Genomic DNA, 26,003 nt, shown 5'->3' with positions numbered 1-26,003 from the left:
TGACAAGGCATGTGATGAAAACAGAAACAAATATTAGCAAGAATGACATACAGAGGTGCATTGTATAAGGGGAAATCGCTTTGCAAAAATGAGTATTTTGAGGAATTTGCATGTAAATATATGTATGGTAGGAGAAAAGCGCAGGAGAATGCTGAAGAATGTTCATGAGCGGTTTTTGCTTTTGTATTTTGCATTAAAACAAAACTAGAAATGCAGAGAACCAAACTTGGAAGATTGGAGAAAATGAGAAACCGAGATGGACAGATTCCTAATTACTTGCTAAGAAGGAATCTCAGCTGAAGCATCCATGGCAGATGGCCATCCAACCTCTGCTTAGAAACCTCCAAGGAAGGAGAGTCCCAAGCTCCCGAGGGAGACTGTTCCACTTTTGAACCGCTCTTACTGTCAGAAAGTTCTTCCTGATGTTTAGTAGTAATCTCCTCTCTTGTAACTTGAAGCCATGGGTTCGAGTCCTACCCTCCAGAGCAGGAGAGAACAAGCTTGCTCCATCTTCCCTGTGACAGCCCTAGAGATATTTGAAGATGGCTCTCCTATCTCCTTTCAGTCTCCTCTAAAGAGATCGTTCTCCCATCCCTGTCAGGAAGTTCTTCCTAATGTTTAGGTGGAATCTTCTTTCTTGTAGCTTGAATCCATTGCTCCGTGTCCGCTTCTCTGCAGCAGCAGGAAACAACCTTTCTCTCTCCTCTATATGGCATCCTTTTATATATTTGAACATGGCTATCATATCACCCCTTAACCTTCTCTTCTCCAGGCTAAACATGCCCAGCTCCCAGTGCCTATTCTATGATTCTAAGATGGTTCTCCCATCCCTATCACTTGAACCAGTGCCTATCCGCAACCTTACAAGTTGTGACAATTTGCTACGCGGCAGGCAAAACCCAAATGGCACCAGCCAATCAGCCAAGTGGGGGAAATTCCTGCCGTGCCCCTGTCCCAACGACAGACAACACAAGACGGCATAGCAAGGTCAAGCGCAAAATGCCCTAAAAGTAGGGAGAGGTGGGAGGGTGTTCTGAATACACGAGCCAAAAGTGGAAGCTCTGGGTGACGTGCATGGGTATATATAGGTCCCTAGATACGTTTGGACTGTGCCCCATTGGCCAGATTGAACCCAACATTGAGGGACCTACCAATCGGGGGTTGTGGCTGACCAATCTTACCCACCCACAACACAGGAGGCCAGTCTCCAGGTCTCACCGCAACACATGCCCTCTTTGAGGGAGGACACGATTTACCGTGCCAAGTCCACGGAGATAGTGTTTTTGCTAATACATTGTTACCTCCAAGTTTGAACAGTGTGATTTTCTGCCGGCTGGCTTTTTGGCACGGAGGCTCCCTGGCTCCACTTCCCTATGTCCTCAGACAGCCCCTCCTCCCTCTAGGGGTGTGATGATGTCACAAAAGGCAGGTAAGGAAAGGGCCAGTTGGCTCCATCGCTACCCTTGTCAATCCTCCTGACTGACAGCTGAGATCAGTGGCTTCATCTCTCCCTCTCTTTCTGCCTTGGCTTGTTTTCGAATGCTGGCAAGTAGAGGTGTTGCTGGAGAGCTCTCTGGCTCAGCTTGGTGAGTGGCATTTCCAAACAGGACGAACGGAGGGGAGGAGCAATTCAGAACCTCTCCTCCAGTCACCTTCTCCCTCTCTTCCCGTCACTGGGCACCTGGATGAGGCCTTTGGGGGTGTTGTCCTTCCACTGTCAGAGGCAGCAGGGCGACTGGGATCCCAAGTGGGTACAGCTACTGTTCTGCTCAGGTCCTGCTTGTGTGGTTCCCAATGGTGGCATTGAGTCTACCACTGTGAGAACTGGATGTTGGGCAGTTATAAACTGTTTTTAATATTGTGTTTTAATAGTGACAACCACACTGGGACCTTTGAGTGAAGGGTGAGGAATGCATTTTAATAGCAGGAACAGAATCATAGAATTGTAGAGTTGGAAGGGAACTGGACGGTCATCTAGTCCAACCCCCCTGCAATGCAGGGATGCTGCACATTTTGGCAAAGCAATTTCCCCTAGCACAGTGCATTTTTGCACGTTGTGTTCAGTATGAAAATGCATCTGTAGGCACACTTTACCCTAATCCGTGCATTTTTGTTCACGTTACTTAGGTGGAGACACCAAAGTTCAGAGAGGTGCAAATTTCAAAAGAAAGCTTTGTTTCATTTTCCCCAAAAGTGCAAATGACCATATATTCCAGCGTATAAGACGACTGGGTGTATAAGACGACCCCCAAATTTTCCAGTTAAAATATAGAGTTTGGGTATATACTCGCCGTATAAGAAAGACAACCCAGCGTATAAGACGACCCCCGACTTTTGAGAAGATTTTCCTGGGTTAAAAAGTAGTGTTATATGCAGGAATATACAGTAGGTCAGGTTTACCATTCAAGGCAAACCAAATCAGATTTCTCCCCCACCCCACCCCCAGTCCCTAATGACTGATTCTAGAAAAAATCAATACTGCGTTTTGTGTGTGTGGTTCAGAACACAGACACTTCTCAGCCTTCCTTGTCCTTTTGCAGGATCCCAAGGCGTCTCTCTCCTTGTGCTCTTGGGGTACTTGCAAAAGTCACGTGCTTGGGCCAGGACACAGGTGCTACTGACGCAACAGACTAATGCTGTTATTCTACGAGGGGAAGGAGCAGAGGGGTGGTGGCCCATGATCTCTAGCAGATAAAGATGCTCCTTTCTCAGAAGATCTGCAATTGATGACGCAGGCTTTGTCCCACAGGCTGAGAGCTACAGGGCAACAGCCTTAGATCTTTCTTCAAAAAAAGGAAGTCAACATGTGCCAGCAGCCAAACAGGTGTACATTGCAGATGTTGTGAGCCATATGTTTTACCGAGCATCAGTCTGGTTCACTGGGCTTCAGTTTTATTTAGAAGGAACCAAGGACAGGGAGCGGGGGGGGGGGTGAGAAATTGAATTCAATGTGCATTTGAAGGCCAATCTATTAAATTGGCACTTTCCGTAGCAATGCGGGAACCAAAACACAGTCCTCTGGAATTCACACTCACCTGAAATTTGCAATGCAGGTCTCCAACCAAAACCATGTTTGCAAAAGTGCACCTATTATAATCAGGGAATTGTAGAGTTGGGAGGGACCTCCAAGGATCCTCTAGCCCAGGCACCCCCAAACTTCGGCCCTCCAGGTGTTTTGGCCTACAACTCCCATGATCCCTAGCTAACAGGACCAGTGGTCAGGGATGATGGGGATTGTAGTCCAAAAGATCTGGAGGGCCGAAGTTTGGGGATGCCTGCTTTAGCCCAACGGCCTGCAGGCATCACAGCTTAAAAAAACCCTGAAAGGTGACCATCCAATGTCCTGTTAAAAAGCTCCACCAACTTTTTAGGGAGAGTCCACCACCTTCCAAAGGAACGTCTCTTACCGCCAGGAAGTTCTTCCTGATGTCAAGTCAGAATCCCAAGGGAGAAGGCAAAAGGGAGGAACAACTGCTCTCAATCCACTTTCCCCATGCCATGGATCATTTTATGAACTTCTACTTTACCATGTTACCTTGGTGCTGCTAATGCAGCAACAACAACACAGGAGGCAGCAGTTATGAGTTACCATCCTTGCAGCCAAGTGGTTTGTATGGACTGGACACAGAGGAATGGTGGGAGGAACCAGCTGGGGAACCACTAAGGGAAGAGCCTGGAGATCCCTCCAGAGGAAAAAGGGGGACAGACTTGGAAGAGGTGTCAGAAGGGCTTAGTGAGCAAGGGGTGTCTGTGGACACTTCGGCCAGTGAAGAGGCATGGGTGTCTCCCCTTCCTGCTGTGACCAGCTCCCCTCCCCCCCTTGTGTCCCAGAACCAGGAGAGGCATGGAAAGGGCAGGGGAGAGGTTGGCTGCAAGCAAGCCTAGACTCTGATTGCTTGCAGAAAGCCCTGGAGAGGAGGGGACTTAGATCGGCATAAGGAGGTGGGGACTCTCAGTCTTGGCAACTGGTTTTCTTGGAGTGAGACCACCAGGAATGAGCTGCTCTGTTCCTTAGGCCTGACATGGAACCAAGTGTGTGAAGATTGTGGTTTTGGCTAATCAAGAGTTAACTCAGACTTCAAACTGTGTGATTACTGTCCGGCATTTTCCTGTGACATAGTTTGACTTTCCCCCCAGAGACGCACTCTATTGTCTCCCGAGACATACAGATGACGACTCAACCATGCCAGCTCCCCTTTCACATATTGGGGGGGGGGCTGTATCTCACTTCCTCCCGGGCGCCACATTCTCTGTCTTTTTCTTTTCCAGCATTGACATGTGACGTCTCCGCCGCCGCCCCACCTGCCTCGTCCATCGCCGCTCCAGTTCCTACGTCACATTTCGAGATTTCTTCCCGTTTGAAGAAAGGCCTTTTGTCTGCTGGCAGCCTGTTTGAAGTGGATGGGAATTATTCATGGACCATGCAAACCCTCCGCCATACCAGGGAGGCCTTAATCCAAACGTCTCCCAACCCCAGCCACCACCATCCATCTTCTCAGTCATATCCCGCCTACCAGCCGGGGCCATACCCGTCTGGTTATTCCGCCTACCCGGGGTACGCACCGCCATACGGGTACCAAGGCTACCAGCCCTACCCTGGCCCTCCGCCTCCGGGTCTATATGCACCTGGGCCTGGACGCCCTGTGTACATCATAGAAGAGCGGAAGGAGCCCTCAGCCCTGGCCATCTGCTTGAACGCTTGCTTGGCCACCCTTTGCTGCTGCTGTGTTTGGGACCTCTTGACCTTCCCCCAGGTACCATGAAGGGCCTCTTGGGACCTCGGCTGTGGATTCCCGTGCCTCCTCCTCTTCGTCGTCCTCCTCCTCCTCCTCTACAGCTTTGAGAACCATAATAAAATATCTGATTTGCACAGCAATACAAGTCTGTGGTAGACTTGGCCTTAAGAACTTAAGCAGAGGCCTGCTGGGTCAGGCCCATCGAACCCAGCGTCTTGTGGGGATGCCCCAAGGGGAAGCCCACAAGCCCACCCTGTGCGCAACAGCCGCCTCCCCTCCTGAGGTTTCCACATTCACCACCCTGTGGTCCATTAGGACATTCCTTATGGGCTCTTGTATGCTGCATCCATAATGGACACTGGCCTGGAGGAGGACCGTCATGTTTTGGGCACCCACCTTTTATGAGGCATATGCATGGCCATAGAATCTCAGAACCATAGAATTGAGGGGCTGGAAGGGACCCTGAGGGTCGTCTGATCTCAGCCCCAGTGATGCAGGGATATGACGCTGTCCCATGTGGGGATCGAACCTGCAATCCTGGCGTTATCAGCACCATGTTTTAGCCAGCTGAGCTGTATGTTCCAAATGTTCCTCCTCCCATACTCCCCATGTACAGCTTCTGTTCTTTTTTTCGAGAACTCAGAAAACATGGTTTGTTGTTATTTTCTTCACAAAGTTAAAATTTCTTCACATGCAGATGACCTATGGCACAGCTGCTCTAACCGGTTAACCACCTGTGTAGATTGTGCTCCTTTCTTCGCCCTAAGAACCTGCTCTACCACTTTAACCACCCCCTCCCAATGGTATTAAATTTATATTCTTTTCACACCCCATCACTGCCACACACACACCCCAATTGCAGCTGCAAATGAATGTGCTCAAGTGTGCAAGTGTGATGCGCATGATCACGAGAGGGGAAGGCAGAATTTAACTCTTTCCACACAAAGCATTTGGGGCTGGAGGAAGGAGAAGTCTACCCTCTTGCCCAGAGGATCCCCTTTATACCCCAGGTGCCTGGAAAGAGGGTCACTATCCCACTTCCAGCTTAAAGATTACTAATTACTTGCTACGATTTCGGTGCTTCTTGTGTTTATAGCTGTATGCTGTATTTTGAATGGGGGCTGCTTCTGGCACTTATTTTCAGAATGGCTATTTCCGTCCAAGGGAAGAGAAAGTTGTTTTTGCCAAGTCCTTGACAAGCAACAGCACCTGCTAGAATTTACACAGAAAGGAGAAGCTGCTGCCTCATGACTCATTAGGAAGCAGGTTTGTCAAGTGCATTGTTTACAGACGGTTGACCGGCTGGAGAATGTTAGCACTATTGGCATAGCCTTACATATAACTGAAATAACTTTTGTTGTTGTTTAGTCGTTAATCGTGTCCGACTCTTTGTGACCCCATGGACCAGAGCACACCAGGCACTCCTGTCTTCCACTGCCTCCCGCAGTTTGGTCAAACTCATGTTCGTAGCTTTGAGAGCACTCTCTACTCCGAGTATATTTCACCCACCTACCCCTGGTGGACTGTATTTAGTCTCTGATGTGTTCCATGCAACCTGAAATGTGGTGGAGATGCCAGGGTCTAGCAGCTGACGGTTTGCAGTCTGCTGCTGGTCCGCAGAGTACCAATTTGAGTGGCATGGGACAAGGTGACCCATGGAGTCCATTCCAACTATTCTATTCTTCTGGGGTTCAGTTCTGCCCACAACCTCCTGGCAGAACAGAGCATTTCAGGGGAGGGGAGGCTGTGGGGTGAGCAGCCAAATAGCCATGCAAATCTAGCCTGCGCTTGATCAGGGTCCTGAACAGGAGGGTGAAGAATTGGGAGCAAACCGACACATCTTGGAGGAGCGCTTGCTTGCAATTCTGACATTCTCTCAAAGTGAGCGAGCCTCAGGAATGAGAGTGTCACACCTCATCTTTCAAAGCTTGGCGGGCAGGGTGCAGAAACTGTTGGGACATCTTCACTACTTCCCTCCAGTCTCAAATGTCATGCCTGATTCCTGAACTGTGGCTCCTGAACTCTGTGTTTGCTGCCAAACGCGTACTGTTACTCGTGGGAATATATTTGTATTTAATTTTGCGTAAGAGCCTCTGGCCAAGGCAGAGGAGCTTGGGGCAGAAGAGCATCCAGAGAAGTGTGGATTTTGAAGGAGAGCTGTGTTTCGGTCCATGCATTGGTTGCAGGAAGCGTGGATTTGGTAGGTCTACCTTGAACTGCAAACTGAATTGCATTTCCCCCCTCTCTACTGGCTGGGGCTAGTGGAAACAGATAGCTTTGTAGTCAGAGACACCTGGAGGCTGTTCTACCTACAAAGAGGTGGGTCAGGAAAGAAATGAAGGCTGCTGTCGGGAACTGGCTGGACACAGACGAGTGGTGGGAACCCCCAGAGGAGGAAGGCTCGGAGCCAGGCAACTGGTGGTGGGACACCAAGGAGAGGTCAGAGGGAGTGGATTGGGAGAAGATGCTGGATGCTGAAGGGGCAACAGGGATTAGTGAGCAGGAGGAGTCTGTGACAGGGAGCAGTTCAGACTCTGAGGCTGAGGCAGAGGAGTGCGACAAGCAGGGCCGTCTTAAGCACCCCTGGCGCCGTGGTGCGCCGGATCCCTCCGGCGCCCTCCTGCCCCGTTTCCCAGCGTGGCGGGCGGGCGGGCGCCGCGCACAGCGTGGCTGCCACAGGCGCTGCTGCACGGCGGGTGGGCGGGCGGGCAGGCACAGCACGGTTGCCGTGGGCACAGCTGCGCGACGGACCGGCCGGCCAGCGGGCTGGCGCCGTGGTGCCCTGCGCCACCCAGCCTGCACGTAGGGCCGGCCCTGGCGACAAGCTCCCCTCTTCCCTGGTCTCCAAGAATGTGCAGAATAACGAGGAAGGCAAAACAGAGGCCTAACGGATTAGCCCCAGGATGGAAGATTTATTACACCCTGGATTAGAAAGAGTTAATCCACCTCCATCTTAACTGACAGCGCATCTTTAGGAGGCGGGACGGTGCCCGGTTTAAAAAGGAGGGAATAACCGTTTTGGCATTTGGAAGAGGGAGAGGGTGGTGATGAAGAGGGAAGAAGAAGAGTGTGGGGCCAGGATAGTGGTGGTTTAGGTTAGGCTTAGGATAACTTGAAGTTGAAGTCTGACAGAGTTAATGTATAACTGTAACTAAGCTTGTAAACTTATGCATCATTAAGAAAAGAAAAACCTATGTTCTCAAGTAAATAAAATTCATCTTCTTTTTGTGCCAAAGAGTATCGTCTTGGTTATTCCAGCAGCGTATTAAAACTTACAGAGGTGGAGACTCAGAACAGGGCAAAACTTACCTAAGGAAAAGGGGATAGTTTGTGTCCTACACATAGCTGCCAAGTTTTCCCTTTTCTCGCAAGGAAGCCTATTCAGCATAAGGGAAAATCCCTTAAAAAAAGGGATAACTTGGCAGCTATGGTCCTAGAGTCACACAGGAAGGGCAGTATGGTGAAAACCTAGAGTGCCACAAGTTTGCCAGGGTGATTTGGCAGACTGATACAGTGGGGATCTGAGTTGAGGGAGTCCCTGTTCTGTAGTCATCCAAATAGCCCTGAGTGTTTGTGAGATCAGGCCATGAAAGCTGGAATTAGACTCTCTTTACTGAGAAGCCCAGAATCGAGGGGTTTATTTTAAGGCGTAAGGAATTGAGTGGGGATTGCTTTACCCCTGTACCCTTTCGTCTCATAATCTGTTGGCAACGTCAGTGAGGGGGTTCGTCCCAGTGGGCAGGAGCAGGCACAGTTTGAGACTGCTTGGGAAACATCTGGGAGAGGCTGGAGGGCAGGGACCTTCACTCCTGGCAATGGCTCCATGGGCTTTTCGTGCTGACCTGCATCTGACTCCACCTGACCTGACAGCTTCTTCCAGACCCAGAAGATTTAGCAGGACACGACCGACACCATTCTTTTTTTAAACTCTGGGAGCTTTGGTGGCAAATGCTTTAAACGAAACAAAGAAAGAAACCATGGCCATCTCTGCGGCAGACTTGCGTCCCTGTTGCCTGTGCAGAGCACATCCTTTATTACAGTGCTTGGAAGCTGTGGAGGAGGAGGAGGAGGAGAGGAAGAAGAGGAGGAGGCTATGCAGCAATCCATGCCGGAGGTATTGAGAAGGTCTTGGGGTGCTCAGCCGTAGTTGCAGTCAGAGTCGTAAGTCACCATGTCTATAACGCAGCAGCAGCAAAAGATGGCAGCGCAAGCTTTCAGGCAGCAGGTGAAGCAGTCTTCACCCCTCTGTTGTGGGTACGCAGGCCCAGGTGGGTAGCCTCTGTAGCCATACGCATTGCACCTGGGGCAGGACGGACAAGATTTCAAATACGGTCCTGGTGGTGGGTAGCTGGGATACGGTGCTCGTGGGTTGTAGGGGACATTCGGAGGCTGGCAGTAGCATTGCGGAGGATGTCTGTGAGCCATAGGTAACTCCCAAAATACTACTCCTGGGCACAGGACCAGGTGAGCTCAAAGGTAGGGTAGAGGCTGGAGCAGGTGGTGGAAGAGGTCACATGACTGGGCTGAAAAAGTAGCAAATGGAAGAATGTGGTGACTGGGGCAACATACCCAAAGACCTGCGCCCCCACGGGGTTGGACTAGATGACCCTCATGGGTCTCTTCCAACTCTGCAGTTCTATGATTCCATGACACAGGTCAGCATGAGCAGCCTGGCAAAAAGGAAGCAACAGGCAGCGGCATGCAAATTTGCTTGGGTTCGGACAAAAGGAAGTCCTCCTTCGCTTGGCATGGGGTTAAGCTATGGAACTTGCTCCTGCAGGAGGCAAGAGGTGGCTTGGGTAGCTTTGAAAGAGAACTGGGCAAACTCATTGAAGGGAGGGCTACCGGCGGCTATTAGCCATCGTCCCTCGGCCTCCATAATTGGAGGCAGCAATGCTTCTGAGTGCCGGTTGCTGGAAACGGCTCGAGGGGAGAGTCCCTGCTGCCCCTTGGGTGCTGCTTGCAGGCCTCCTGTTTGGGTCATTTGGTGGGCCACGGTGAGAACAGGATGCTGGACTCAATGGGCCACTCGCCTGATACAGAAAGCTCCTCCCTGTTCGTTGGATTTGGAAACACCACTCACCCTGGGAAGTGTGAGAGCCATCCAGCAAATTCGTCACCCAGCAGAGAGAGAGAGAAATTGTGGCGCCCTCTTCCTCTCTCTCTCTCTCTCTCTCTCTCTCTCTCTCTCTCTCTCTCTCTCTCTCTCTCTCTCTCTCTCTCTCTCGGCTCCTCAGCTGTCAGTCAGGAGGATTGAGAAGGGTAGGGCTGGAGCCAATGGGCCCTTTCCTCACCTGCCTTTTTATGACATCATCACACCTCTAGGGGAGGGGGGCTGTCTAGAGACACAGGAGAGCAGTGGGGGAGAGCCAAGGGCCTCTGCCTCGCCCAGTGTGGCCCCCAACTGCTCTCTGCCTGGCCCCTGGGACCCACCTCAGAACGAATTCAACAAATGGAGATCGAGTGGCTGAAAAGGATGCTTTCAATTTAAACCCCTTTCAGCTGCCATGACCCACAACTTTGTCATTTATTCTCTTTTACCGGTAACTCAATCGTTTGAAGTACAAAGCTCTATCCAACTGCTTTAGGGACTCCAGTCTGGATTTGTGTCGGGTTTAACCCTTAGCCTTTACTTCTCCTGAGACAAGATGTCCCTCCCGGTAGGCAGTGAGTATGGGCTGTTCCTCTAGGTTTACTCCTGAAGCCCTTCCTACAAATGGCCCTCCATACGGCACTGGAGCAGCGCCACCGGCAAGCCGCGGAGCGAGGTTTTTTTACTGGGCGGCTTGGGAGGCGCCGTTGCCCTTGTTGTTGTTAAGTCGTTTAGTCGTGTCCGACTCTTTGTGACCCCATGAATAAGTTTTAGTTTCAGCTGAATTTGGGGGAACCACTTGTGTTGAGCTATTTCATTGCTTTATTATTATTATTTGCTCATTGCAAACCGCTGACAGCCTGTAAATGTTGATAATAAACCTAACAATTTATATTGCAACCGTATCTAAGCAAGGGCACGATGTTCCCTGTTATCTGAGGGGAAATGGCAGTTTTCTGACAGCCCCACCATGAGTCCATCAAGCTGATAAAGGGAACCTTTGGGCCTCCAAATGCTGTGAGATTCTTGCGGCCCGGCTAACGTGGCCAACGTTCAAGACTGACAGGAGTCAGAGTCAGAACCTATCTGGAGGGCTGCAGGTTTCCTGGGTGTGTCCCATTTTTCAACATGGAAGAATGAGAAGCCAAGGGAACAGAAATGGACAGATCCTTCCACCCCTTGCCAAAGCGCCATGGTGAAGCACAGTCACCAACTGGCAGGATGCCAACAAGCATGCAGCGGGGGAAGTGGGGCGAGAGTCTGACTCAGGAAAGGCGGGCAGTGGTTTGTGGGGAACTGTGGTTTGCCAGGAAGCAAGGCAGCAGAAGCTTCAAAGCTGGAGGGTGGAGCACAGGGTGGGTTGGAAGAAGAGGAGGAAGAAGTAGGTCAGGCGAGTGAAGGGCCAGGGGCTTCTCAACCCTCTCTTGCACCACTGTCTCCCAGAACCAGGACTGGGAGAGGAAGGGTGGTCAGCTGTGGCTGCAACTGCTCCTAGAGCGCAGACCCAGGAATAGGTGCCTAGATGCTAGGTTGGTGTGCACAGGTGCACAGAGCTCTAGAAGCAACTGCAAGCAGAAGGTCTCAGGTTCAACATCCAGTGGCATCTCCAGTTGGGACTGGGAAAGGTCCCCTGTCAGTCAGGGTCAGCAACACAAGGCTCGGTGGGCCAGTACTGTGACTCAGAACAAGGCTTCTTCCTAGGCTCCTATTTAAATCAACCCTTTTTGAGGAGCCTTGTTTTTTTAGGGAAGGGCCAGAGCTAAGGCAACTGTCTATATCCCTTTGGGGGAACGGCCCTGGCCCTGGCTCAGTGACTGAGCACTTGCAGTTTTGCATGCAGGAAGGTCTCGGGTTCAATGTCTGGCATCTACTTGCATGCAGGTCGGTCTTGCAAAATTTCCCTGTCAGTCAGCTGCTGTCAGTCAGTGTAAATAGGACTGAGCTCAAAGGACCAACAGGCTAAGGCAGTTTCTGATATTCCTAGGAGATGATGGGATGTTTGGGGAAGGGGACTCAGGCTACAAACTCATATATCCAGGAAGGATATATTGAATTCCATTGAATTACACATACAGTGGTACCTCAGGGTACAAACGCTTCAGGTTACAAACACTTTGGGTTACAAACTCCGCTAACCCAGAAGTAGTACCTTGGGTTGAGAACTTTACCTCAGGATATTGTGCGCTGGTGGCGCGGCGGCAGCCGGAGGCCCCATTAGCTAAAGTGGTCCCTCAGGTTAAGAACAGTTTCAGGTTAAGAACGGACCTCTGGAACGAATTAAGTTCGTAACCCGAGGTTTTGTTGTTTAGTCGTGTCCGACTCTTTGTGACCCCATGGACCATAGCACGCCAGGCACTCCTGTCTTCCACTGCCTCCCGCAGTTTGGTCAGACTCATGTTCGTAGCTTCGAGAACACTGTCCAACCATCTCGTCCTCTGTCGTCCCCTTCTCCTAGTGCCCTCAATCTTTCCCAACATCAGGATCTTTTCCAAGGATTCTTCTCTTCTCATGAGGTGGCCAAAGTATTGGAGCCTCAGCTTCACGATCTGTCCTTCCAGTGAGCACTCAGGGCTGATTTCCTGAAGAATGGATAGGTTTGATCTTCTTGCACTCCATGGGACTCTCCTCCAGCACCATAATTCAAAAGCATCAATTCTTCGGCGATCAGCCTTCTTTATGGTCCAGCTCTCACTTCCATACATCACGACTGGGAAAACCATAGCTTTAACTATACGGACCTTTGTCGGCAAGGTGATGTCTCTGCTTTTTAAGATGCTGTCTAGGTTTGTCATTGCTTTTTTCCCAAGAAGCAGGCGTCTTTTAATTTCGTGACTGCTGTCACCATCTGCAGTGATCATGGAACCCAAGAAAGTAAAATCTCTCACTGCCTCCATTTCTTCCCCTTCTATTTGCCAGGAGGTGATGGGACCAGTGGCCATGATCTTAGTTTTTTTGATGTTGAGCTTCAGACCATATTTTGCGCTCTCCTCTTTCACCCTCATTAAAAGGTTCTTTAATTCCTCCTCATTGTCTGCCATCAAGATTGTGTCATCTACATATCTGAGGTTGTTGATATTTCTCCCGGCAATCTTAATTCCGGCTTGATTCTGGTAACCCAAGGTACCACTGTATTAATGTTGGCAACTGTCTGTCAAAAGAAACAATGGAGTGTGCCTCTGGGGGTGAAGTCAAACTCCTCCCCTAACACCCCAATTCCATAGCACTAGATTTTACAACTTTGGCCTAAACTGCCTTTAATCAGATTTCAGCCCTTGTGCAACATGGATTTGTGAAGTCCACCAAATGAAGATGCACCACTGAATGCTAGGAAGGGATCTTCTGGATCCTGCAGTCTTCATTTGGCATTTGGAGAGAGCAGAAAGATATTCATTCCTGTTTCCATCATTCCAGGGCTGGAAGTGAGATTTCCCCTGTCATGATTTTAAACGGCTGATCTGACAAGGTCCCAAACAACTTGGAAATCCCAAGAACCTCAGGAGAGCCTTCTGGATCAGGCCAATGGACCACCTAGGGCAGCATCCAGCTGCCCCAAAGGGAAACCAGCAAGAGGAGTCAGCTTCCAACTGTTGAGGGAGAGCTTCTTCTTCTTCTTCTTCTTCTTCTTCTTCTTCTTCTTCTTCTTCTTCTTCTTCTTCTTCTTCTTCTATCACTCGTATCCGAGTAAGATTGTCTTCCATAAACACAGTTTTAACAATGAGTCCGTAAGTGACTGTGGGGGCCAATTCTGGATCCACGCGTCCTTCCACAGTGGGGACATGGGTTTCCGGGCAGAAGTTGATCACGGTGTAGATTTGCCAAGTATGCCTTCCTCTTAGCACGTTTCTCCCTTTCGTCCTGAGTTCGAGTGTCTTCAAAGCCCATGACACGTTTGGTAAAGGCTGTTCTCCAACTGGAGCGCTCGCAGGCCAGTGTTTCCCAGTTGTCAGTGTTTATGCAGTCATACCTCGGTTTGCGACTGCAATCCGTTCCACAGAGCTAGTCGCTCCCCGAATCGGTAGATCCCTGGTGCACGCGCTCTGCACAGATTGCTTCTGCGCATACGAACGCCACGGAACCCGGATGTAAACACTTCTGGGTCCGCGGTGGTCGGAAACTGAAGCTGTCGCAAACGGAGGCGGTCGCAAACCGAGGTATGACTGTACTACATTTTTAAAGATTTGCCTTGGGACAGTCTTTGAACCTCTTTTGTTGACCACCAGCATTACGCTTTCCATTTTTAAGTTTGGAATAGAGTAGTTGCTTTGGAAGACGATCATCAGGCATCCACACAACATGACCAGTCCAGTGAGGTTGATGTTGAAGAATCATTGCTTCAACACTGGTGATCTTTGCTTCTTCCAGTACACTGATATTAGTTCGTCTGTCTTCCCAAGTGATGTGTCAGATTTTTCGGAGACATCGTTGATGGAATCTTTCGAGGAGTTGGAGATGGCGTTGATAAAAGTGGTCCATGTTTCACAAGCATATAGTAAGGTTGGTAGTACAATAGCTTTGTAAACAAGCATTTTGGTTTCCCTGCAAATGTCCCGGTCCTCAAACACTGCGCACTTCAATCGGGGGAAAGCCGCACTCGCAGAGCTCAGGAGATGCTGGATTTCGGCATCAACGTTGGCCCTTGTGGAAAGATAACTGCCCAGGTAGGAGAAGTGATTGACATTTTCCAACATTACACCATTGAGTTGGATTTGTGGCGCTGCAGAGGGGTTATTTTGTACTTGTTGGTGCAGCACTTTGGTTTGGGGGATGTTGAGCAATAGACCAAAGCTTTTCATAAGCTTCTGTGAATATATTTAGTATGGTTTGGAGGTCATCCTCTGAGCGTGCGCACACTACGTTGTCCTCAGCATACTGAAGCTCTATGACGGACGTTACGGTAACCTTACTCTTTGCTTTCAGCCGGTTCAGATTAAAGAGCTTTCCATCTGTTTGATATATGATTTCTACTCGGGTGTGGAGTTTCCCTTTGACAAAGTGTAGGATCATGGCAATGAAAAGAATGACTTGTTTTTGCGGAATCTGTGAGAGGAACTCACCTTGCCGTGGTGAGTGGGGAGGGAGAGCACAACCATGATGGCTAGAAGTCCTCAGTCGCATTCTCCTCCATGAATTCATCCAATCCTCTTTAAAGCCATCTAGGTGGGAGGGAGGGAGTTCCATAAACTACTTCCTTTATCGTGACAAGTAGCGGGAGTCCTGGGACCGGGCGAGCCAAGGGACCCTCTGTTAAATGGACTGGCTGGGTGAGACTGGCGCATGCCACTCTTGGTGCCCTTCATGTCCCAGGTGGCAGAGGGGGGGAGGGGGCAGGGCAGGGGGTTCAGCAATGTCAGGTTGGCTCCCAGCTGCCTCCCTTGAAAGAAGGAGGGAACTCCTGTGCAGCATGGGCAATTGCCGGAGGCTGGAGAAACTGTTGGAGGGTGTGCCTGGCAGGGAGGCAATCCTAGAAATGTAGAGTTGGAAGTGCCCCTAGTCCAGCCCCCTGCAATGCTGGAGTGGGAGGCACTTCTGGGAGTTTGCCTGATCCCTTACCACTAACCTGCTGAGACCTGAGGAGCATAGCTGCCAAGTCCTGGTTAGAAAAATATGGGATCAGCAGTGCCGGCACCGGAAGTCGCTTCTACGCATGTCCAGACATGCGTAGAAGCAACTTCTGGTGCCGGCGCTGCCCAATTTCCGGTGCCCAGACATGGGCAGAGCGGCACCGGAAGAAATCCAGGGGGGTTACGGGATATTTCACCATTCGGGATGACAGCGGGAAACTGCTTTAAAAACGGGGGTTTCCCGGGGGAAACCCGAGACTTGGCAGCCTATGCTGAGAAGTCTGCATTCGGGGCAGCCTTCCGAGGGCCACATCCCAGGGGTGGGCAGGGCCTGAGGCAAAAGTGGGCGGAGCAACAAATGCAAATTCTACTTTTGCTCAGTAGGGTAGTTCGTAGACCCACATGTCCAAAGTCCATGGGGGGAGGGGCAGCCTGTTTTATCCGGCCCCTGTGGCAGTTTATTTATTGGGGTCAAATCCTTTAAAAAGCTCACCAACTTTGGTCGGCCCTCACGCATGTTCACTTCATCAAATCTGGCCCTCTTTGAAAAAAGCTTGGGCACCCCTGGGACACTCACTCAGACACCCGCTTCATCCTCCACCCAAGCAAGCAAGGGCACATGTTTAGCCAAACCACTGACGGAGGGTGTTAGGCAAGGTCAGGGACATGTGGGTAGCCAGGGGATAGTCACAAGGGCCCCACAGCGACCCAACCTCAGCCCCACTCTATTATCTTGCTCAGAGCTTCCCTTCCAAGAAATAAGCCTCTTGTACCAATGATTGTCGGATTCAGATCGCAGATAAAGGAAGAGGAAGATTAGGTGATCGTGCAAAACCGTTTCCAACTGCCGGTAGCCAATCTATAAAACATGGTGTCCCATGTAGAGAGCCAGCCCGGTTCCCTTTTGTCAACTTCAGAGGCGGAGGGATGGAGCAGCCACGGAGAGTCTGCTTCTTCCTCTTTGCCCTTTTGTCTGCCCACTTGGACACTGGCGGTGAGTAGCGACTTCATCCAATCTGATGGCCTGAGCCGTTTGACCGTGGAACAGTCTCCCTCAGAAGGCAGTGGGCTCTCCTCCACGGGAGGTTTTTAAGCGGAGGTTGGGCGATGATCTGTCAGGGATGCCTCAGTAGAGATTCCTGGACTAGGGGACCCGGGGGGGTCACTTCCAACTCTAGGATTCTGTGATTCTATGATCATTGGGTTGCCCTATGAGGAAAGGTTGTTGCACTTTGGACGTTTCCGAGCACAATTCAAAGTGTTGGTGCTGACCTTTAAAGCCCCAAATGGCCTCGGTCCAGTATACCTGAAGGAGCGTCTCCACCTCCATCATTCTGCCCGGACACTGAGGTCCAGCACCGAGGGCCTTCTGGCGGTTCCCTCGTTGCGAGAAGCCAAGTTGCAGGGAACTAGGCAGAGGGCCTTCTCGGTGGTGGCGCCTGCCCTGTGGAACGCCCTCCCAACAGATGTCAAAAAGGAAAACAACTACCAGACTTTTAGAAGACATCTGAAGGCAGCCCTGTTCAGGGAGGCTTTTAATGTTTAATAGATTCTTGTGTTTTATTCTTCTGTTGGAAGCTGCCCAGAGTGGCTGGGGAGACCCGGCCAGATGGGCGGGGTATAAATAATAAATTATTATTATTATTATTATTATTATTATTATTATTATTATTATTATTATTAGTTTACAGAAAAGGCAAGTGCCTTGATGGAGATGTATAAAATGGCACATGGGAAGCAGAACGATGATGATGATGATGATGATGATGATGATGATGATGATGATGATGATTTATACCCCGCCCATCTGGCTGGGTTTCCCCAGCCACTCTGGGCGGCTTCCAACAGAAAAATATAATACAGTAATCTATTAAACATTAAAAGCCTCCCTAAACAGCGCTGCCTTCAGATGTCTTCTAAAAATCTGGTAGCTGATGGTAGAACGATGATAGAGAAAGGTCCCCGTCCCCCCTGGTGTCTCATAACTCTAGAGCTTGTGGACACCCAATAAAGGCAAATGCTGAGGGATTCAGGGCAGATAAAAGAACTTCTTCACTCAGCACATAGTTAAAACTGTGGAACTCCCTTCCACTGGAGATGGCGAGGGTCACCAACTGGCTAGGATTCTTAAAAGATATGCTGGATAGACAAGCCGACAATCCCACTTCTGCTGAGTGGGGCTTCAGACTCCCTTCTCCCCCCAAGTCCTACCTTGACGGTTCTGCTATTTACGCCATTTCATGGCGTGGTGGAACCGGCGACTCGGGTCTCCCTCTTCCAGGCAGCCTCCGCAGCAGGATCGTCGGGGGTGGTGAAGCCAAGCCACATACAAGGACGTACGCGGCAGCTCTGAAAGGAGACAGAGGTTTTCTTTGCGGGGGGTTCCTCGTGGCCCGTCAGTGGGTCCTGACTGCAGCCCACTGCAATGGGTGAGTCATGGTAACGCAGGGCGGGTTTGAATTTTTAGGCTTTCAACTTCCCCAAATGAGAGGTGCTAAAAAGTTGACTTTGGAATTGAAAAGGTTTTCAGACTGGGTAAGTATCAGTATTCTGGGATGCATCAATAGGAGTATAGCATCTAGATCTAGGGAAGTAATAGTACCACTGTATTCTGCTCTGGTCAGACCTCACCTGGAGTACTGTGTCCAGTTCTGGGCACCACAATTCAAGAAGGATACTGACAAGCTGGAAAATGTCCAGAGGAGGGCAACCAAAATGGTCAAAGGCCTGGAAACGATGCCTTATGAGGAACGGCTTAGGGAGCTGGGTATGTTTAGCCTGGAGAAGAGAAGGTTAAGGGGTGATATGATAGCCATGTTCAAATATATTAAAGGATGTCATATAGAGGAGGGAGAAAGGTTGTTTTCTGCTGCTCCAGAGAAGCAGACACGGAGCAATGGATTCAAACTACAAGAAAGAAGATTCCACCTAAACATTAGGAAGAACTTCCTGACAGTAAGAGCTGTTCAGCAGTGGAATTTGCTACCAAGGAGTGTGGTGGAGTCTCCTTCTTCGGAGGAATTTAAGCAGAGGCTTGACAGGCATATGTCAAGAATGCTTTGATGGTGTTTCCTGCTTGGCAGGGGGTTGGACTGGATAGCCCTTGTGGTCTCTTCCAACTCTATGATTCTATGATAAGTAGGATGTGTGTAAAATTGCATAGAAATAATTAAAAATGTACTGTATGTACTGTATATACAGTATATGAAAGAACATTGTAAACATTTGAAAACATTTGATTTAAAATATTTTGTAATGTTAATTTTTGATCCCGGTTTACAAATACTAAAGTTAATTTCTCTAAGCATAAAAAGAAGGTAAATAGGGTGATATAGAAATGCTAAGATGAGATAAGAATGCCACCCCACAGACCTGGTTGGACAATTTCACATAATTGTAGGTTAGCGGCATTGGAAGGGACCTCAGGGGTCATCTAGTCGAACCCCTGCTATGCAGGAATAATCGGCTGTGGCTTTCTGTTGATTCTCTTCTTGTTCAAAGAGATATCTCCGTCATTCTGGGTGCTCATGACCTGGAGGCCGTCGAAAACACCCAGCAGGTGTTTGGAGTCGAAAGTTACCATCAGCATCCGGGTTATACGTTGGTTGGTGGAACCCCTTTCAACGACATCCTTTTGTTAAAGGTATGGAGAAAGATTGTAAACTGGTGCTTTCGCTCAAAATGCATATGTCATTATTTATGGAACTGTCAAATTTCAGGTTGCGAATAGTGTTTTGTATCCACATACAGAAAAGTAAAATGACAAGTCAAGTCAAAACAACAACAACAACATATTATTTGTACCCCGCCCATCTGGCTGAGTCTCTCCAGCCACTCTGGGCGGCTCCCAATTGAATATTAAAACAATACAGCATTAAATATTAAAAAACTTCCCTAAACAGGGCTGCCTTCAGATGTCTTTTAAAAATAGGATAGCTGCTTATTTCCTTGACATCTGTTGGAAGGGCATTCCACAGGGCAGGTGCCACTACCGAGAAGGCCCTCTGTCTGGTTCCCTGTAACCTCACTTTTCGCAATGAGGGAACCGCCAGAAGGTCCTCGGTGCTGGATCTCAGTGTCCGGGCTGAACCATAGGTGCCAACTCCCAGATTGAAAAATCCAGGATCGGCACTGGAAGTCACGCTGCGGCCATTTTGGAACTGGGAAGAGCAGCACCGGAAGTCGCTTATACGCATGCTCTGCCCATTTCCAAAATGGCCACAGCGCCAGAAATTGCTTCTGCGCATGTCCAGAGACTCCAAACATGCGCAGAAGGAGCCTCCCTGGGCCGGTAAGAATCCGGGAGATTTACGGGTGTTTTTTTTAAATCCGGGCTGCCAGTGGGGGTTTCCCGGGGAACACGTGAGACTTGGCAGCTATGGGCTGAACGGTGGGAGTGGAGATGCTCCTTCAGGTATACAGGACCGAGGCCGTTTAGGGCTTTCAAGGTCAACACCAGCACTTTGAATTGTGCTCGGAAACGTACTGGGAGCCAATGTAGATCTCTCAGGTCCCGGCGGCCACTCCCAGTAACCAGTCTAGCTGCCACATTCTGGATTAATTGCAGTTTCTGGGTCACCTTCAAAGGTAGCCCCACGTAGAGCACATTGCAGTAATCCAGCTGGGAGATAACCAGAGCATGCACCACTCTGGCGAGACAGTCTGCGGGCAGGTAGGGTCTCAGCCTGCATACCAGATGGAGCTGGTAGACAGCTGCCCTGGACACAGAATTAATCTGCGCCTCCATGGACAGCTGTGAGTCCAAAATGACTACCACTCTGCGCACCTGGTCCTTCAGGGGCAAAGTTACCCCATTCAGGACCAGGGAGTCCCCCACACCTGCCCGCCTCCTGTCCCCCATGAACAGTACTTCTGTCTTGTCAGGATTCAACCTCAATCCGTTAGCCGCCATCCATCCTCCAACCGCCTCCAGACACTCACACAGTACCTTCACCATTTTCACTGGTTCGGATTTGAAAGAGAGGTAGAGCTGGGTGTCATCTGCATACTGATGAACACCCAGCCCAAACCCCCTGATGATATCTCTCCCAGCGGCTTCATATAGATATTAAAAAGCATGGGGGAGAGAACGGATCACTGAGGCACCCCAAAAGTGAGAGCCCAGGGGTCTGAACACTCATCCCCCACCACCACTTTCTGGACACGGCCCAGGAGGAAGGAGCGGAACCACTGTATGACAGTCCCCCCAGCAAAGCAAGAGTCATAGCTAAAGAGCCTCTGCTATCCAAACTATTTTTAACTCAGCCCCCGCCCCGTGAAGGAGAGTCCACCACTTTCCCAGGTTCCCTTGTTGAACACCTCTCACCCCCAGAAAGTGCCTCCTAATCTCCTTTCTTGTCATTTGACTCTATCGGTTCAGGTTCTGCCCTCTGGAGCAGCAGAAAACAAGCTGGCTCCGTTTTTCGTGTGACAGCCCTTCAGCTGTTTGAAGTTGGCTCTCATATCACCTCTCAGTCTTATTTTCTCCAGGCTAAACATACCCAACTCCCTCAACCATTCCTCATAAGGCTTGTTTTTGCACGATTATATGCATTTATATGCACACTTTACCCTGGTATATACATATTTCCACTCTACGTGCACATTACTTACTGTATATTCCTGTGTATAAGACTACTTTTTAACCCAGGAAAATCTTCTCCAAAGTCAGGGGTCGTCTTATACGCCGGGTCGTATTTCTTATACGGCAAGTACATCCCAAACTCTATATTTTAACTGGACAAGTTGGGGGTCGTTTTATACACCCCGTCGTCTTATACTCTGGAATATACGGTAGCCGTGGAGAATTGCACTGCAAAACTCAGAGAAGTACGGATTTCAAAGGAAGGCCATGTTTCGATAAATGAGTTGGGTTGTACAGTGGTACCTTGGTTCTCAAACGCCTTGGTTCTCAAACAACTTGGAACCCAATCACTGCGAACCCAGAAGTAAGTGTTCCGGTTTGCGAACTTTTTTCGGAAGCCGAACATGGAGTGTTAACGCTTCCGATTTGAGTGCCACGCTTCCATTTTGAGTGTTTCGCTGAGGTCTGTCTGTTTTTGCTCTTTATTTTGCGGTATTGTTTCTGTGGCTCTTTTTGTTTTGTTTTTTGTGAATGTGTGGAACCCAGTTCAGCTACGGATGGATTGATTGATTGTGTGACTGCAGTACATTGTTGATTGCTTTCATTTTATGGATCAATGGTCTCATTAGATAGTAAAATGCATGTTAAATTGCTGCTTTAGGGGTTGTTTTTAAAAGTCTGGAACAGATTAATCCATTTTGCATTACTTTCTATGGGAAAGCCTGCCTTGGTTTTGGAACGTTTCGTTTTGGTTTTGGAATGGACTTCCGGAACAGATTAAGTTTGAGAACCAAGGTACCACTGTATCCAACTTTAGTCTTGGGTTGGGCATATTAAAATTTAAAGGGCATGACTTGCTTAAATCTATCAATCTAGAATTTAGCTACACTACCTGTAAGAGAGAGGGCTTGCAGAGAGCAGCCCACTCTGCTTACTTCCATCAGATGAGAGAGCAGCAGCAAGTCTGGGAGTTCAAATCAGGAACAGGAAGGGTTAAGACGGGTCCAGGGCTCTGCAGAGTCCTGGTGGCTCAGCTCCAGGTTGGTAGCAGGGAAGCAGGGGAGGAGCTAGCTTCAGCAGGGGCTGGAAAGGAGGGAGGAGAGAGAACGGCACCTCAGGAGCCTGGTTTGGGACCACGGAGGACCCATAGAGCAAGGAGGAGGGGCGTTTGGAGTCTTAAAAGGGGGGTCAGAGCCCACGAGACGCCATTGTGGGCTTCTGCCCCATGCAGAGCAGACATGATTTGAGACATCTCACCACTGTATATAGCATGCACAATAAAACTATGAAAATCCAGAGGATGTGTGGAGTGCTTACTCGGGAGTAGCCAACACCCCATCTGTGACACTACCCATTATTTCCAAAAGCACAGATTAGATTAATGCACCGTTAAACATTAAGTGGATAAAGTTTCTCCCCGACCCTGACCTATCAGTGGCCTGTCTGTGATGTCTCATGACTCTCTGGAAGCCCGCCGATTTCAGACCATCCTCTTCTTCTCCTCCTTCCTCCCCTAAAGCTCGACCGTGAAGCCAAGATCAACAAGTACGTCCAAGTCATCCCATTACCGGAAAACGAAAACGACCTCCTCAAAGACACAAAATGCTTTGTGGCTGGATGGGGCCGCATAGATGCGAGATACGAAGCTAGCCCCAAACTTTTTGAGACCAATGTCACCGCCCTTGGCCGCAGGAAGTGCCTCCAGTTCCTTCCGGAACTCACCGACGGGATGGTGTGTGCCGGCAGCCGTGCCAAGCTCTGCGACGTCAGCAATGTAAGCAGGGCGCCCGCATGTCCTTGTCAAAAACAAGGAGACAGCTTCGCAGAACAAAAGCCCATGCATTTTACAAAATTGCACATGCTAATACATATGCAGAGGTGCCATTTTTTGAAATATTTACTAAAAGTTATGAGGCTGCGTGGGGACCCAGGTGGCGCTGTGGGCTAAACCACTGAGCCTAGGGCTTGCTGATCAGAAGGTCGGCGGTTCGAATCCCTGTGACGGGGTGAGCTCCCGTTGCTTGGTCCCAGCTCCTGCCAACCTAGCAGTTCGAAAGCACATCAAAATGCAAGTAGATAAATAGGAACCGCTACAGTGGGAAGCTAAACAGCGTTTCCATGTGCTGCTCTGGTTCGCCAGAAGCGGCTTTGTCATGCTGGCCACATGACCTGGAAGTTATACGCCGGCTCCCTCGGCCAATAATGCGAGATGAGCGCGCAACCCCAGAGTCGGTCACGACTGGACCTAATGGTCAGGGGTCCCTTTACCTTTACCTATGAGGCTGCCAACATCTCTCTTTTTTTTAGGCCCATGGGCTCCTTTGGATCTTTGAGTGAGAGCTGTTGGTGCCCCCACCTTCGGTCCCTTCCGGTGGAATTAATCTGAGCCTTGCAAAGTCCATAGAGTTGAAAGAGGAAGTGGGGAAGGGGCCCCTCTTGCCCCCTTTCAGCTCTATATACTTTTGAAGGGAGGAAAAGACAGAGAGAACGCAGAGGCTCCGGGAAGACCGCAAGAGCACTATTGCACCCATGGGTGCCACTTGGGCGATCCCTGTGGCAATTTAAACAATTGCCTGTTGTGGGCAAGGCAAAAGAGCAAGGATCAGTCCACATTAGTGGGGTTTTTCTGCTTCTTGCAATTCACACAAAAAATGCCCCAACTCTAAAAAAAAATGTCTCCACTTTCCTTCCTTCTGTGATCTTTCAGAAGACTTTTATGCCAAAGTTTTAAAACGGATTGTGTTGTTCTTCCATGACAGATTACCAGTCACATGCACACAACTTCTCCCGCAGAATCCTGGGAAGTGCAGTTTGTGGAGGGGGCTGGAAATCAATGGTCTGAGAAGGGCACTCAGCAGGTCCCAGGATTCTTTGGAAGAATCGTGCATTCTTTAATCGTGCATTCACTGAGCTTTAAATGTGAGTGGTTTCAGTCCGGCAGAACCAGATCTATCTTTCGATCTTTGTGGTGGTGCCTACTGGCTTTGCCAGGGCAGGAGTATCCCAGACCCTGAGATTTCAGGGCCCAAAACCGAGACTCAGGGGCACCCCCTTCTTCTCTTGGAGAATCTATGCAATAATTTGCAGAGATGGAGGCTAATTGGGAGAGGGGGAGAGGGAATGCCCTCCCAATAGTCTATGCTGGTGGTGGCCAAACTTGGCCCTCCAGCTGTTTTGGGACTACAATTCCCATCATCCCTGACCACTGGTCCTGTTAGCTAGGGATGATGGGAGTTGTAGTCCAAAAACAGCTGGGGGGGCAAGTTTGGCCACCACTGGCCTATGCAAAAATCTGCAGGTGCTTCTGCCAGGATGAAGCTTGCAAGCCACCTAACATCTATCTATCTATATCTATCTATCATTTATCTAGCTATCTAGCTATCAACTATCAGTGCTCTTGCCCACCCAGATGTTCAAGCCCCCACCTGAGTGGGGTGGGCAGGCACACCTGGAGACTCCAGTTCAGACTGGGACCCAAGAGACCAGGACTCAAATCCCCACCTGCTGTCAGGGAGTGGGCAGAGGAGGAATGGTGGAGACCTCCTGCCCAGCTTAACCCTTCCAGGGTTTAGATTTACATCAGGGGTTCGAGGGAGGTCACAGCTCAGAGGCGGATGAGGGGGAAGGTTGGGAAATAACGGGAGAGGAGGAGGAGGAAGCACCAGGGGGGGGCGACAGCTGACGGACACCGTGTCTTTAGAAAGCATTCCAGACCCCCCTCTCCCAGAACCCGGCAAGCCTTGAAAGTAGGAGAGCAAAGAGCTCAAAGACAGAGGGCCCTTAGCAGCACCCATAGGAGAGACAAATGAGGAAGTGGGAGAGACGGGGGAGTGGAGATTCACTCGGGAGACGGCCATTATCCCAGAGGCTGGGTTCTATAGCCCTCTCTGTAAATACTAGATAAAAAGCAGGTGGTAAGAAACCCTCACTAGTCTTTGTACTTTCCTGAGCAACCAGCCAGGAGTTGCTGGCAGCAGCCTGACACCTGCCCATGAAACTCACTGGATGACTTTGGGACAGTCACTCCAGCTCTCGGCCCGACCTACCTTGCAGGGTGGTTGTGAGGGGAGTGTTGTGTCAACTGCCTGGAACTCCTTGTAGGAAAGGCGGGATCTTACTTTCCAAGTCCCGGACTGCAGAATCCGGGACCGGCAGCCGTGTGACACCGGAAGTTGCGTCGACGTAACTTCCGGTGTAACTTTGCCCTTCTATGGGCACCAAAAATGGCCGCCGCCAGCTTCGAAAGTCGCTTGTACGCATGTCAGGAAGTGTGTCGACGCAACTTCCGGTGTCGCTCCACCCATCTATGGGCACCAAAAATGGCCGCCGCCGACACCGGAAGTCGCGTCTATGCACTTCCGGACATGCGTAGATGTGACTTTTGAAGCCGGCGGCAGCCATTTTTTGTGCCCATAGAAGGGCAAATCGGAAAGAAAAAAATGGCCGCCGGCAGGAGAAAATAACGGAGGAAAATGGGAGACGAAGTGATATGGGGGACCACCGGGAAAAGGTAAGTAAAATCGGGGTTTTCCCAGAGAAAACGGGGTACTTGGCAGCTATGGGCGGGATAGAAATGCAATGGTGAATAATATTGCGAAAAAAGTCAAGTTTCTCTCTCCCTCTCTCTCCAACCCCGCAATTCAATGCTCAGGGGGATTCCGGGAGTGCCCTGGTCTGCAATGGAGTCGCCCATGGAATAGTCTCCTATGGCTTCCAAATCCCGCCATCAGTTTACACGCGTGTCGCTGCCTACCTCCCATGGATCAAAGAGACAATGAAGGAAGAGTGAGGCCAGCGAGGAGAAAAGCAGCCAGCAGCTTCTTGTTCCCAGATGGATTCTTCCTGCCCCTGCTAGAGAGAGTCAGATACGATGAGAGACACACTTGGTCATTGTGAAGTCAGGTGCACAGGCAACCCCTCTTCCTGTGGATTGATCACGGCTTTCCCCAGAGAAACCTCTGCCTTCTTTTGTACCGCTAGTGCTTACTGTTGCTTTATTGTTTCCTGAAATAAACAAACTTCATTGCAAA

At 49.9% G+C, this 26,003-nt stretch overlaps 1 protein-coding gene across 1 annotated transcript; it reads left to right on the top strand.

Annotated features, from left to right (window-relative positions):
* Positions 1-16,229: 16,229 nt before the first annotated feature.
* LOC118086115 (mast cell protease 4-like) lies at positions 16,230-26,003 on the top strand. Its single transcript, XM_060275428.1, has 5 exons — positions 16,230-16,383; positions 17,671-17,818; positions 18,891-19,032; positions 22,493-22,747; positions 25,625-26,003. Exons 1-5 carry the CDS (start codon positions 16,317-16,319, stop codon positions 25,760-25,762), a joined length of 750 nt encoding a protein of 249 aa, XP_060131411.1. The 5' UTR covers positions 16,230-16,316; the 3' UTR covers positions 25,763-26,003.

Source organism: Zootoca vivipara, chromosome 6 (genome assembly GCF_963506605.1).
Source record: "Zootoca vivipara chromosome 6, rZooViv1.1, whole genome shotgun sequence".
Lineage (NCBI taxonomy): Eukaryota > Metazoa > Chordata > Lepidosauria > Squamata > Lacertidae > Zootoca > Zootoca vivipara.
Note: the sequence above shows the minus strand (reverse complement) of the source record. Positions and strands in the feature narration are given on the sequence as shown.